The following is a 15,801-nucleotide window of genomic DNA, read 5'->3' on the forward strand; positions in this document are numbered from 1 at the left end:
TAAATTTATATTTTTGTTTTAAACCGTGATATAAATTAAGTTTAGATATTCTTTATTGTTTTGCTAATTGAAATATTTTTCTTTGTGGCCCATTGCCTGCATTAGGTTTTAGAAGATGTAGACCAGTGCTGTCAAGCTCTTTCTCAAAGACTGGGAACACAACCCTATTTCTTCAATAAACAGTAAGAAATTTTATTTTTTTTAAGTTAGTTTTTTCCCTGTATTGTTAGGTTGCAAATTTCTTTTGTCATAAAGAAATGGCTTTTTCAAAAAGTATTTATGAAAAGATTTAATTATTTTTTTAAATTTTTGTACTCATTAAGCATTTATAGCACTTCTTGGCTACCAGGCACAGAAAGCTAGGCTCTGGGAAACTAAAATTTCTAAAATGTGGTCTTTGTCATTAAGAATTTCTCTTAAGGGCAGTCATGTAAATCAATCATTATAAAGGTTATAATAGAGGTAGTTCAAGGTGTTGTGCATAACTTCAAATTCCTAACAAAATTCTAAACTTGTAAAGTACTATAACAACATGAAGAAGTTGTTAGTGTAAGTATAGTTGTCTGTTTAGGATGATACCCCATATAGGATGATACCCTGGAGACTAGAAAAATCAACAGAACTACACAATAAAAAATATTCTTGGATAGACAAGCACTATTTTGAGCTTATCTTTTAAATGTTAATGGAAACATTCATAAAGCATAGAAATGAAAGGATTCAGTTATATCTGTATATATGTAAATTGAGTAATTCATGTTGCATTGACAGATTTTTTTGCAATTTTGAAAAGAATCTCTAATGTAGGCAAAGAATGAATTTTTTATTAAAAATTACCATTTTTGATATATCAGAATCTGCTGTCTATTCTGTGATTCAGTATAAGATGGAATTAAATTAGCATTTTAATCTCAAAGATTTGTTTAGAAGGTTTAAATTTTCCTTGGCTTTTTAATAAAAATTTTTCGCTTTTTAGATTGATACTTTTTAAAAGGCTTTATTTGCTATTATTTATTATATCTTCATAAGCATTCATCTTCTATAGCCATATCAAACAGTTTGTGGTAAAGATATTAATATTTGTAGTAAAAATGACTATGATGATAGCTTGGAAATATTTAAGTTATATTACTCCATAGCATGAGTAATGAATATTATATATAACTGATATTAAAATAAAATTTGGGATCTGTTGATCTTTGAAGAGGAAAGGTCACAGAGTTCAAACCATGAAATCCTGGTAGGTAAAGCTTTTACAACTCTGTTCCTGTTTCTAGTCATGTTTGCTATGCAGATTCTATTTGTTTAGTCTCTAATATAAAAGAAATGTATCCAAATGTTAGTATTCTGTAGTTCCCCTTTTCTTTCTGATATAGGAATTCTTAGAAGTTGAAAAGCTCAGAAGGGGTGTGTTTTATTGTTTGAAGTGCGTTTTTCTGTTTTACAAGTTAGTTTGAGTTAGTTTTGTTATGCACATTGTCTTTAGGGGAGGCCAAGAGAGTAGATCTAACTTATTTTTTGTCTCGTCTCAGTTAAACTCATTATCACCGTGTCAGTAATTAGAAGTCATTTGGCATGCCACTCAATGGAAATATCAAGATATCATTTTTCTTCATAAGGGCACAGTTATATTTAAACTTATAATGGAAATTCTAATTTAGAACAGTTGTAAAACCAAAAGCTTGCTTTTGAGGAACTGTTTAATTGATATTAAGATGTAGGTTTTTGAAATAATTTTACCTTATGTGATATTTAGATTTAATTTTTAAATTTAAGTTTACTCAATCATTTAATATTAAAATGCAAATAAAGTACATTTAGGGAAAAGTAACTTGTATTTTCACTTTGTTCTGGCAAAATTTTTCTCATTTCTTTATCCTGTAGTAAGAGTCATCACTTTGTAAGACACTGTACCTTAGTGGATAGAGCCCTGGCTTAAATCATGCTGTATAGTATTGGACTCTAAGTTAGAGGCCCTCAATTCTATTTTTGGCTCTGACATATACTGAACTTGGGCAAATTACTTTAATTCTCTGTATATTCTCCTCCCCTTACTCCTTAAAATTAGAATCAACTTTCCTCCTAGCTTACCTACAGGGGATGTTGGGAGGACTCATGAAAGAAACCAAAGGAAAAGGATAGTTAAGGAGGATCTTACTGCAGAATAATAATTGGGGAAAGAGGACCAAGAAGTGAGGGGCTTGATTTAGAAACTTGGGTAGCAGTCCTAAAGATCAGTGATTGGAATATAAATGAAGGATATATAGATTATTTCTAGTAGTATGAAGAGATGACAAGTTAATCATGTATTGGGCAAGAAAAATTAGGAAACACCCAGACAAAATTAATATTTTTGAAATTAGATATACTATAAAAGGTATCAGAGAGAAAGAAATACAAAATCATAATGAATAAACAAAGCAAAAAGGATGAATGCCAGAAAAATTTTAAATGGAAAAGGTTAGGAAAATGTTGACATTTTACAGTACTGTTTTTGTTTTAATTTTCAAATGAAAGAACAGTAGATAACCAACAGAAATGTGGAAAGAATGATGATACAAGATAAGGAAGCATCAAATTTTTTGGACTTTAAAAATGTATTTGTCACCCTGGAATGTTTTTCTAATAAAAAGTCTATAAAGATAAATGCAACAATATATATGACATCTCTTAGAACTCTGAGGACTCTTTGCTATCTATATACAAATTATATAATCCACAAACTATTTGGAAAGCATACAGGTAGAAAGCTATGTTTTCTCTTCACATGATATAGCAAGCTAATTCAAAGACAGGTGGAACATTATGTTTTCTCTTCATATGGTATAGCAAGATAATTCAAACAAGATCTTGATTAAACAGTCAGGTTTATTGATATGTAATTTACATGTAATAAAATTGTCACTTTTAAGTGTATAGTTCTATGAGTTTTAACAAAGGCATACAGTTGTGTAACCACCACAACAGGTATACTTTTTAAATGAAAGAATTGTTAGAGTTAGTAATTTATTGTCAGAGCCATTATATATATAGACAGTCATGTGCTGAATAACAACATTTCAGTCTATGGTGGACTACATATATGACAGTGGTCTCATAACATTATAAGACCTTGTTTTACTATACCTTTTTAAATTTAGATATGTTTAGATACACAAATACTTACTGTTGGATTACAGTTGCCTACAGTATTCAATACAGTAACTTACAGTACAGGTTTGTAGCCTAGGAGCAGTAGGATATACCATATAGCCTAGGTGTGTAGTAGACCATACCATCTAGGTATGTGTAAATACATTCTGTAGTGTTCACATAGCAATGAGGTCACCTAATGATGCATTTCTCAGAATGTATTCTAGTTGTTAGGCAACAGGTGACTATATGTGCTTAGTTTGATTTAATCTATTGAATTCTACTTCCTGTTGATGTTCTAAAGTAACTTGCCACAAAGTTGCTATCTTTATGTAACATCAGATCAATTTTTATTTGCTCATACCCATATATAATTCAATATCTTTAGAGTTATGTGGATATATAGTTGTAGCAAATAATGTTTTGACAACTTCAGGAGTACTTCTGAAGCACTCTAATTTGAGCATACGTTCATGCTTGAACTCATTCAGAGCCTTCATTTATTGATAAAGGATGGCCGTCTACACTATTGGAAGTTGCATCAGGGAATACGTTCACCTTTTTTAGGCTCTTGTACAAGAAGCAAAGGGTAGCTGGCACTAATCAAAGATGAGGAAAATAAGTCTTGAATTGTTAAGATAAGATGTACCTTTTAAGAAATACGTTTAGGGATGTGGAAGAGTTGGTGTTTATATATTACTTCTTGCAAGGTACCTCAGCTCTACATTTATCCACTGTACATCCTTGGTTCTTTGCAGGGATCGATTTGTTATTGACTCATCTGTGATGATAAGATTATGGTGCTATTGAGTTTAAGAACATGAGATTTTTTAAGACTGTGCTGTCAGCTACCCTTTTAAACATGGCTATATATTGCACATCTGACTTTGATTAACACTTCTTGAATGTGTCAAAAGAGAAAAGGCTTTGAAAGAATGTGAATAACTACAATTGAGAAAATAAAATATCCCACAAACCTTAGTCAAGATGCTTTCTTTTTTATTTCATTTATTTATTAAGCAAATGCCATTTCATTCCCTAGGTACTGTGCTAAGAACTGGAGATACAAAGATATATGCAGCGTTGCCTTTAAAGAGCATGGAGTGTAGTGAGGGAAACAGTTAAGTCAACACAGTTACAGTGTGGTATGAGAAGAGTGTCACCTTTTTATTGATTTGTTCAGCACATACTTATTGAGAACCTACGTGCCAGACATTGTTCTAGATATTGGGGATACAGCAGAAAACAAGTAGATATGCCGGGCATGGTGCCTCGCACCTGTAATCCTAGCACTCTGGGAAGCCAAGGCTGGAGGATTGCTTGAGTTCAGGAGTTTGAGAACAGCTTGAGCAAAAGTGATACCCTGTCTCTACTAAAAATAGAAAAATTAGCCGGGCATGGTGGTTTGCGCCTGTAGTCCCCGCTACTTGGGGGCCTGAGGCAGGAGGGTCATTTGAGCCCAGGAGTTTGAGGTCGCAGTGAGCTATGATGATGCCACTGCACTCTAGCTGGGGCAACAGAGCGAGACTCTGTCTAAAAAAAGAAAAGAAAAGAAGAGAAAACAAGTAGATAAGATCGTTTTTCTCATAGAACTTTCTGGTAGAGGAAATGCACAGTAAGCAACAAACATTAGATGGTATTAAATGCCACATGTAGCATCACATGATAATTAAGTGACTGTCCACCTTAGTTCGGCTGGTCAGGGGAGGTGTTAACATGTGACATTTAAGCCTTATTCTGAAAAACAAGAAGTAGTCAGCAACGTGAAGCCAGAGGAAGAGTGTTTTAGGCAGTAGGAATAGTTGGTGTCAAGGCCTCAGGATTGATTCGAGTTTTGTTGTGTTCAAATGAAAGAGCAAGAACAGTTTGGGTTGCATGTTGATAATGGTAGGAAGTGAGTTTGTAGAGGTAGGCAGGAACCAGATCATCTGGGCTTTGTATGCTTAGGGTAAGGAGTTTGGCATTTTAGTGTAAGTGGAATGGAAATCCACTGGAATATTTTATGCTTGGAGTGGTATGATCTGGTGACATTAAATAGTCATTCTGGCTATGGTGTAGAGAATGAGGAGAAACAGGAAGACACATTGGGAGGCTATTGCAGTGGTCTAGGTGAGAGATGATAGTAGCTGAGAATAGGAGATGATGATAGAGATAAGTGGTATTCAGGGCATATTTTGGAGGTAGTGTCTCACCAGTCTTGCTAATGTATATGGGTGGCGGGAAGTAAGAGAAAGAGAGGACTCAAGGGTAACCCTAGATTTTTGGCGTGAACTGCTAGGGTGATAGTGGTACCTTTTATTTTGGGAAGACTGGGGGACAAGCAGGTTTGAGATACTTACTTAACATTGAAGTGGAGATGTTATGTAGGCATTTGAATGTGCGAATCCAGAGCTCAGGGGAGAGACTAGGATCGGAAATAAATATTTGGGATTCAGTGGCATGAAGATGGTATTTAAAGTTGTACAACCCCATGCAGTTATTCATCAGTATGAATGACCAAGGACACACAGCTAGTAAGTGCCAGAATTGGTTCAAATTTAAATTTGACTGATCCCCAAATCTATTCTGTCAAACCAGATTATTGCAACGTATTTTCACATTTAGTTGGACTAGCACATGCTTTCTGAAAAACTTCATCACTGTGGGACTGACAGTAATAATTAGTTCATAATTAGGATGGTATTTTCTCCTTTTAGTAATATTGCATTAGTAATTATTTTAATATAACATAGATTGGTGATGTCCCATTTATAGACCATTAGTAGTGAGGTAAATTTCATTTTGTTGTTAGGAATATATAATTAAAGAGGGAAAAACCCTAGAAAATTTTATGTTGAGGTCATCTTTATGATTATGTTTCCTTCACAAATCTAAGTTACTTTACAAGTGGTACAATGTAAGTTGTATCATGTTGTTGATATGTGACTTGGTGATTGGTTATCATTTTTTGGTCCTAGCACCACAGCAGAAATCCTCTGAGCTTTGATAGCACTTTGTCTATGTTTCTATTAAAACACTTAATAAATTATGTTGTGGTAATTTATGTTTTGTGTCCATGACTTAGGGTATCTTTCTTGTTTTTATGTCTCCAGCATCTGGTGTAGTTTCAGGCACACTGGAAACCTGCTGTATTTATTTAGTGAATAAAATAATGAATAAAATGAATATGATCTGTTACACCTATATTATTTTAACACACTTAAATATTACTGTTTCTTCAACAAACAAGTCATGCAACTAGCAAATCATACTTTAAATTTTTATTTTATTTTATTTTTATTTATTTATTTTATTTATTATTCCAGGGTTTTGTGAGGGTACAAACATTATAGTTACACTTTATGTCTTTGCCTCACTCAAATGCGGGTTAAAGGCATGCCCTTACTTTAAATTTTTTTTTCTATCTTATAACAGAAACTCCAAGTTAAGACAGAATAAATTCTCTCAAGTTGTGGTAGTATTTATTTCTTTTAAATTGATGAATAAAATGTTTTTTAAAGTAGTATACAGTTGTCTTTTGGTATCTATGGGGGATTGGTTTCAAGACCCCAATTGATACCAAAATTCCCAGATGCTCAAGTCTCATAAAATGGCATAGTCTTTGCATATAACCTGTGCACATCCTCTGGTATACTTTAAATCATCTTTAGATTACTTATACCTAATACATACAATCTAAATGCTGTGTAAATAGTTGTTACACTGCATTGTTTTTAAAATTTGTATTATTTTTATTGTTGTATTGTTATTTTTATGTTTTAAACTATTTTTGACGCAGGTTGGTTGAACCTGCGGATGTGGGATTCGTGAGTGCAGAGAACCTGATGGTATTTTCTACCATAAAAATGAAATTCTACTCATATTACTCTCATTTCTACTTTTGTTTTAGGCCTACTGAACTTGATGCACTGGTATTTGGCCATTTGTACACCATTCTTACCACACAGTTGACCAATGATGAACTTTCTGAGAAGGTGAAAAACTATAGCAACCTCCTTGCTTTCTGTAGAAGAATTGAACAGCACTATTTTGAAGATCATGGTAGAGGCAGGTTGTCTTAGAGTTATGTATTAATACAGTTATTTTAAAAAAATCAAACTTTTGAAATATGTTACTTGAATGTTATAACAGATACTGTATCCAAATTTTAAAACCAAATCACTGCTTTTTGAAACCTCAAAACAAATTATATAATGTATCCTGTGTATGTACTTTATATTATTATTTGTGTTGACATTAAAATAATTCTGAATTATTTCATTTGATATATTGTATTCCATGTCTTAAAATTTTTGTTTCCTTGAAACATGTATGCAGACAAAAATAAAGCTTAAACAACTGTATGGATATTATATTTACTTTCTTTTGATCTTTCTGAAAGCTGCTTATTGAGCTTTACACATGTGGAATAAATAGTGTCTTTTCTAAGGCAAGTAATTTGTGTTATATACTCCAAGATTCCTTTGCTAGGTACATGGTCAAACTCTAATAGGGAAAAATGTTCTTACCAAGTGTGCACTTAGAAAATGGATATGATTTTAAGGTGATTAAATCCTGACATAGATTTAACATTTAAGAGCATTCTCTATGTTTAAACTTAATTGAATTAAAAAACATTTCATCAGAGAAACTATGATTTACATTTGATAAAGGGATAGGCTGAGGGACCTTATTTTTTTGAGACAAGAACATTTTAATAATGCTTTTTTATTCCTGTCATGGGGAAGAGAGGATAATTTTCACAGAAATATCAGTGGGAATTTGCATATAAATACAAAGGATTGTATGTTGTGTCCTTCTCAAATTTTCTGACATTTCATATCTTATAAAACCAAGGATGCTATAAAGAATCAGATATAAAAAAATCATTTTTAAAAATGTCTAGAATAAAAGTACTTTTATATTTTCTTGTTATCTACCGGGATTTTTAAATCATTTAATCCTTATAAAAACACTATGACTTTGCCGTTACCACCTGCCATCAATGGCAAGCCCTTGGGCCATGTCTCCTTTGAGATGTTTGCAGACCAAGTTCCAAAGACAGCAGAAAACTTTCGTGCTCTGAGCACTGGAGAGAAAGGATTTTGTTATAAGGGTTCCTGCTTTCACAGAATTATTTCAGGGTTTATGTGCCATGGTGGTGACTTCATATGCCATAGTGGCGCTGGCAGCAGGTCTATCTATGGGGAGAAATTTGATGATGAGATCTTCAACCTGAAGCATGCAGGTCTTGGCATCTTGTCTATGACAAATGCTGGACCCAACACAAATGGTTCCCAGTTTTTCATCTGCACTGACAAGTTTGAGTGGTTGGATGGCAAGCATGTGGTCTTTGGCAAGGTGAGAGAGGGCATGAATATCGTGGAAGCCATGGAACACTTTGGGTCCAGGAATGCCAAGACCAGCAAGAAGGTCACCATTGCCTACTGTGAACAACTTTAATAAATTTGACTTGTGTTTTATCTTAACCACCAGACCATTCCTTCTGTAGCTCAGGAGAGCACCCCTCCACCCCGTTTTACTATCAATACCCTATAATCTTTGTGCTGTCATTGCAGTTCTTTGGGTTCCATATTTTCCTTATTCCCTTCCACCTCTTGCTGGATGGCAGAGTTAAGTTTATAGTTATGAAATAAAAACTAAATAACAACAACAATAACAAAAAATCACTACGAAGGTTATTATCTCCAGTTTACAGGTGAGGAAATGGAGACACAAAAAGGATAATACCTTGCCCAAGGTCGTAGAGTTTGTAAGTCTAAATTTGGCATTCAAACCCAGGCAGTCTGGCATCAGTTTGGCTTTTAATCACTATGCCTTTTTTTCTTTTTAAAGATTATAGATTTATACCATATAAAGGACATATTAGGTTATCCTTCGTCTAAATCCCATCTAAACTTTGGGTGCTCACTTTGGGCTATAATGCTATTATTAGTTTTCGTGAACTAATTTTGTAATGTGTATTATTAAAATAAAAAATCCCCAGTTACCTGTGTTTTTACACAATTTTTATGACAGGTTTTTGTATATATTTTTGCATACTTGTACAAAATGATACATTTTTCTTTTAGTATTACCATAATATTTATTTAATTGTACAGGTACCATTTATACTTTAGAAAACACAATTTAGATTTTTTCCTTTGAGTTTTTTGGATATACAGATACTTCATCAACGTAGATTGTGATATCTTAATCTTAATGATTATAACTGATTGTATTCTTAATATGAGGAAATTAGGAGACATTGGTTGTTTATTCCAAGTTGATATATTTACTCTTAAGACTTACTGTATATGGATCACCCTCAGAGAGGGCTTGTTTCTTTGTGGTGTTGAGGTGACTCACCACCAAAACATACATTAGAAAATGGAACCTTTGACATCCCATTTTGGTGATTCAGTTTTCTGCCTTTATCTTTTAAATTTGGGTCCATAAAGCCAAGTCACAGTAGTTAAAAATTATCACTGAAAAGCCATTTTGCTGACATATGTTTTGCTGCCAAAATACTTAATTGTGAATTTTAAAATAAGTAACATGCACCCTTATTTAAATAAAAACTTAAATCATGAATAGTTTTACAGAATGGCAGTTTTATATGTAAGAAACTTCAAATCAACACAGATGTAGTCTATAGTATCATATTTGATGACTTTTGAATGATGTGCATTATTGAATTTAAAATAATTTTACCTTCTATGAAACCTTTTAGAAATCCAAATTGTTACTATTTAATCGATTTCAATATTGGATGAGAAGCTGTAGTATTAATTCATTAGGTACCCAAATCCAAGAGAAATAGAAATTATAAACTATGTCAATCTGTGAGATTCACTAATAATATATCTTGATTTTTTTAATAAACAGACAATATTTTTCTTAATGTGTATGGTTGTCATTTAATGATATGGATGCTATATTGAGGTATTTCAAGATACTGCCTTCTATAGTAAAATTTAAGATGATAAAATTTTTTTGAATTTACAATAATTTTTTAGTTTAAAATATTATAGCCAGTGGCTTCTTGGTCAACTATATGACATTACATTAAACTATAAGTTATCAAATATGAAATGTCTGATTTCAAAGCAAAAGTTTAGTTTATTGTATCTCAAACAAGAAGCAGTACAATTAATCAAAGTATGCACCTAAACTATTGACACAGTTTTGCCATCTTAACAGTAGCTTGTTTATGCCAGCAGTAAAGAAGCCTGGAGAGCGAGAACTGAATATTTTTCTTTGCAAGAAGTGGTCCAAAGCCTGGAAGAAGTGTTAGTCAGTTAGTGCACGGTCTGGTGAATATGGTGGATGACCGAGTTTCTAAATGCAGCCTGTGTAGTTTGAGCAGCTTTGTATGACATGTGTTTGAGCATTGTCTTGCAAGAGGATTGGCCTGTCTATTGACCAATCTCAGCTGTTTAATTGCAAGCATCTTCATCATTTTGTCCAACTGGTTGCAGTAGACAGCCGCTGTAATCATTTGATCAGGTTTCATGAAGCTGTAATGGATAATACCAGTGCTGGACCACCAAACAGTATTAGCTTTTTTGGGTGAACATTCAGTTTTGGATTGTGTTTCAGCACTTTATCTTTATGCAACCATTGTGCTGAACACTTGCGATTGTCAAAAAGAGTCCGTTTTTCATCATGTAACAATATGGTGTAGAAATGGTTCGCCTCTATGTTGTGACAGCAAAGAAAGGCAAGCTTTCAGACAATTTCTCTTCTGACACTCGTTTAATTCATGCATAACCCATCTATCCAGCTTCGTTACATTGCCCATTTGTTTCAAGTGGTCCAATATTGTTGGAATAGTAACATCAAACTTTGCTGCTAATTCATGCATCAGTTGAGATGGATTCACTTCCACTACAGCTTTCAGCTCATCGTTATCCACCTTGGTCTCAGGTCGCCCATGTGGCTCATTTTCAAGATTAAAATCACCAGAATGGAACTTCTCAAACCATGGATGTACTTTGTGTTCATTAGCCACATCCTTCCCGAACACTTCGTTCATACTTCGAGCTGAGCTATCTGCACTGCCTTGGTTCCTTGATGGAACTCATATTTGAAACATGTATGCATATAAAAATAAAGCTTAACTGTATGGATGTTACATTTACTTTCTTTTGATCTTTCTGAACGCCACTCAAGAGCTTTACACATGTGGAATAAACAGTGTCTAAGACAAGTAATTTGTGTTATATACTCCAAGATTCCTTTGCTAGGTACTTAAGTACTAAGTGACAGTTGATATCTCTGATACTTTGACACTTCTTGTTTTATGTTTATTGTGAAGGTACCTCTTGCAAACACGTTTTGGCTTGTGATTATCTTTCAAGTTTTTTTTAGAGCAATTTTTGTGAAGTCATGGACAAGTCAAAAATTCACATTACTTTTGAATATGAATTTAAATATGCTTGCAATTAAGTAGCTGAGATTGGTCGATAGAGACAAGCCAATCCTCTTGCAAGACAATGCTCAAACACATGTCATACAAAGCTGCTCAAACTACACAGGCTGGATTTGGAAACTCTCTGTCATCCACCATATTCACCAGACCGGGCACCAACTGACTAACACTTCTTCCAGGCTTTGGACCACTTCTTGCAAGGAAAAATATTCAATTCTCAACAAGCTGTGGAAAATGCCTTTCTTGATTTCATCAGCACTGCTCTGTAGACTTCTTCACTGCTGGCATAAACAAGCTACTGTTAAGATGGTGTCAATAGATTAGGTGTGTACTTAATTGTACTGCTTATTTGAGATATAATAAACTAAACTTTTGATTTGAAATTGGACATTTCATATTTAATGACCTAATATATTCTGCTATTGTTGGGAAGATTATTCCATAAATGTTAAGTTCATCAGTTTGGTTGATAGCGTTGTTTAGGTCTCTACATCCTATTGATTTTCTGCCTCCTTGTTCTTCATTACTGAGAGACGGGTGTTGAATTGTGGCTTCTTTATCTCCTGTCATTTCTATCAATTTGTTTCACGCATTTTGAAGATCTCTTGCTAGGTGTTATTTAGGGTTATTATTTCTTCTTGGAGAATTGATCCCTTTATTGATATGTACTGTCCTTTATCCCCGGTAATATTTCTTATTCTAAAGTTATTTGTCTGATATTGGCCGGGCGTGGTGACTCCCTCCTGTAATCCCAGCACTTTGGGAGGCTGAGGCGAGAGTATCACTTGTGGCCAGGAGTTTGAGACCAGCCTGAGCAATATAGCAAGACCCTGTCTCTACAAAAAATTTTTTAAAAAGTTATTTGATACTAATTTAGTTATTTCACTTAGTCCTCAAGGTTTCTTGAGACTAACGTTTGTAAGGTTTGTATATTTTATCATTTTAGCATACTTATAGCCTTTTATTTAACATGTGTTTCTTATAAACATCTTAGAATTGGGTCTTAGATTATCTGACAACCTGTCTTTTTAGTAGCATATTTAGGGTATTAACATGTAATGTAATTATTGATATAGGTGGACTAAAATGTAGCATCTTGCCAGGTGTTTTCCTATTTGTTCCCTTGTTCTTTGTTTCTTTTAACTCTTTATTGTTTTGATTTTTTTTATGAGGCCATTTTGTCTCCATTATTGGCTTATTATTTATACCTCTTAAAATGTTTTATAGTGGCCAGGGTTTACAATATATATCTTAATCATAGCTTATGTTCAAATGATATATGCTGCTCTACTCTCAGTCTGTGGCTTGTCTTTTCATTTCTCAGTGGTGTCTTTGGAAGAGCAGAAGTTTTACATTTTTTTTTTTTTTTTTGAGACAGAGTCTCACTCTGTTGCCCTGGCTAGAGTGAGTGCCATGGCGTCAGCCTAGCTCACAGCAACCTCAGACTCCTGGGCTCAAGCGATCCTCCTGCCTCAGCCTCCAGAGTAGCTGGGACTACAGGCATGCGCCACTATGCCCGGCTAATTTTTTCTATATATACATTTTTAGCTGTCCAATTAATTTCTTTCTATTTTTGGTAGAGACGGAGCTCTTGATCCACCCGCCTTGGCATCCCAGAGTGCTAGGATTACAGGCGTGAGCCACCACGCCCGGCCAGAAGTTTTAAATTTTGATGAAGTCCAATTTATCAAGTTTTTCTTTTATGGATTGTGCTTTTTTGGTCATGTGTAAGAAATCTTTGCCTAATCCAAAGTCACAACAATTTTCTCCTTATTATTCTTTTTTTTTTTTTAGAAGTTTTCTTGTGTTAGCTCTTATATCCTTACATTTAGGTCTATGATCCATTAGGTCTATGATCTATTTTGAGTTAATTTTAATGTGTGGTATGAGATAAGAGTCTAACAGGTTTTCTTTTTTGTTTGTTTGTTTGTTTTTTGCATTTGACTGTACAATTTGTTTTCCTTGGCACCTTTTATTCCATGCAAGAGATGGGGAGATCCAGGTAGGGGGATTGAGTCTCCCCGGCAGCTTCTACTTTTCTGAGGTTGGTCACAGTGGCTCATGCTTGTAATCACAGCACTTTGGGAAGCTGAGGCGGGAGGACCACTTGAGGCCAGGAGTTCAAGACCAACCTGAGCCAGAGCAAGACCCCCATCTCTACAAAAAATAGAAAAATTAGTGGGCATGATGGTGCACGCCTGTAGTCCCAGATACTCAGGAGACTGAGGCAGGAGGATCCCTTGAGCCTAGGAATTGAAGTTTGCAGTGAACTATGATGATGCCACTGCACTCTTGCTGGGGCAACAGAGGAGACTCTGTCAGAAAGAAAGAAGAAGGAAGGAAGGAAGGAAGGAGGGAGAGAGGGAAGGAAGGAAGGAAAGAAGGAAGGAACTCTTTTCATTTACTAAATATTTTGAAAACTTTACCAAATATGACAGAGAGAGACTCTGTCAGAAAGAAAGGAAGGAAGGAAGAAAGGAAAGAAAGAAAAAGGAAGGAAGGAAGGAACTCTTTTCATTTACTAAATATTTTGAAAACTTTACCAAATATGTCAAATTACTATGAACTTAGATGATGGCTTAATTTATACTGACTCTTGAGAGCAATGTCCTAAATTTGGTATATTAGACATTATTCAGTACTTTTCTGGTTTTCATGCCCAAATATTTAATACATGAAATTTTGATGATTATTGAGTTGAAATGTGTGTGTTCCTGAGGGGATAGCATACCTTATATTTCTCTGCTCCAAATAACATGTGTATTTTGTTAATGTTGATAATATAATTATTTTGGTTTAATCATACATTCAAAAGAAATATCATTCACAGTACACACAAAGTTGCTTGTGGAGGATTAGCTCCTTACTGTTTTCACTGCCTAGGGTTTTAACCTAAACTTAACAAAAGTTGTTTTAAAAACAATAAGGTGTAAAAAAAAAAAAAACCCCATAATATAACTTAAGCCAGAAAAACTACAAATTTTATAGTGATTTTTTTGCATTAAATCAGAAATATTAGCTTACCAAATTTAATGTAATACACTTTCATCAATGTGATACTTCACTCCCATAAAATTAGAGATAAAGATAGAACATTAAGAATATTGCTATTTTTAAGCTTTTTATTGTACACATTTAGTTTGAATTCTTGGTCTTATTTACGTGTCTCTGTTGAAACAAACAAGTTATGTACTTAAATTAAGGATATTATTGGGAACTTATACAACAAACAGAGAAATCGAAAGACAAGATGAAAATGCTATGAAGAAAAGCTATAAGAGAATCTCTTCATTGACCATACGTGGAATCTCAAAGTGAAAAGCCAAAGCTGATGAAATTAAGTCAATTAATGAATTTTTAAAAATGTTTAAAATAGAAAATAAAATTAACAAATCTTTTAAATAGAAAAGATCTCTTTGTAGCCATCTCTCTGTAGCCAGGTGTTTATCATGATAATTAGTTGATGTTTTAAATAGACTGAAAAATTAGTTAACAATCTATGATGTATTTCTGGCCATGATAAGGCCATCATTTTGTAAACAATAACATATTCATATAATGTAGATCCACTGTATCGTCCATTGGTGTCATTTGACTATATGATGTTCAAAGTTTTTTTCCAAATGCCTAGGCTTCCATTATCTGTTCCCTTGGAGAATTTAGAAGTGCTAAATTTCTCATTGGATAGCACAAGAAGCATTGTTTTAGTAAGTTCTTCAATATCCATGTAGTCTCTATTTCTTCAGTATCATATTCTTATTTCATCAGTAATCTAATACTCTTGACAGTTAAGTTCTAATCAAGTTTCATGTTTATATCCCCGAAAGTGATTATTTTCATTCATTCAATAAACACCATTAGTTTGAGCAGATGTGCTCAACAAATAGTTGAGTTAATTTAGGTCATGGAAAAAAATCCCTAAATACTTAGAAATTAAACAATACATTTGAAAATAGCCCAAGGTCAAAGATGAAATCACAAAAGAAAGTGGAAAATATATTTTAATTTAAAAGTAATGAAAATACAATACAGTTTACCCTTGAACATGGGGATTTTTCAATACACAGTCAAAAATTCACATCTAACTTTTGATTCTCTCAAAGCTTTTGACCAGAAGTCTTACCAATATATTATGTGTATTATATACCATATCTTTACAATAGTGTTAGCTAGAGAAATAAAATATTATTAAGAAAATAATAAGAAAAACATATTTACTCTATTAATTGGAAGTGGATCATCATAAAGATCTTCAT

General features: G+C 33.6%; 2 protein-coding genes across 2 annotated transcripts in view; both read left to right on the forward strand.

Annotated features, from left to right (window-relative positions):
- Positions 1–7,396, forward strand: part of MTX2 (metaxin 2) — a 15,900-nt gene extending 8,504 nt beyond the window's left edge. The window contains exons 5-6 of the mRNA XM_012650690.1: positions 106–182; positions 7,022–7,396. Coding sequence (XP_012506144.1) covers positions 106–182; positions 7,022–7,193 — 249 coding nt within the window. The 3' untranslated portion in view covers positions 7,194–7,396. The remainder of the gene's footprint in view (positions 1–105; positions 183–7,021) is intronic.
- A 692-nt stretch (positions 7,397–8,088) lies between these two features.
- Positions 8,089–8,641, forward strand: LOC105815523 (peptidyl-prolyl cis-trans isomerase A-like). The gene has a single exon (XM_012650691.1). It carries the CDS (start codon positions 8,089–8,091, stop codon positions 8,572–8,574), a length of 486 nt encoding a protein of 161 aa, XP_012506145.1. The 3' UTR covers positions 8,575–8,641.
- Positions 8,642–15,801: the final 7,160 nt, after the last annotated feature.

This window comes from Propithecus coquereli, unplaced genomic scaffold, assembly GCF_000956105.1.
Source record: "Propithecus coquereli isolate 6110/MARCELLA unplaced genomic scaffold, Pcoq_1.0 Scaffold34, whole genome shotgun sequence".
Classification (NCBI taxonomy): Eukaryota; Metazoa; Chordata; class Mammalia; order Primates; family Indriidae; genus Propithecus; species Propithecus coquereli.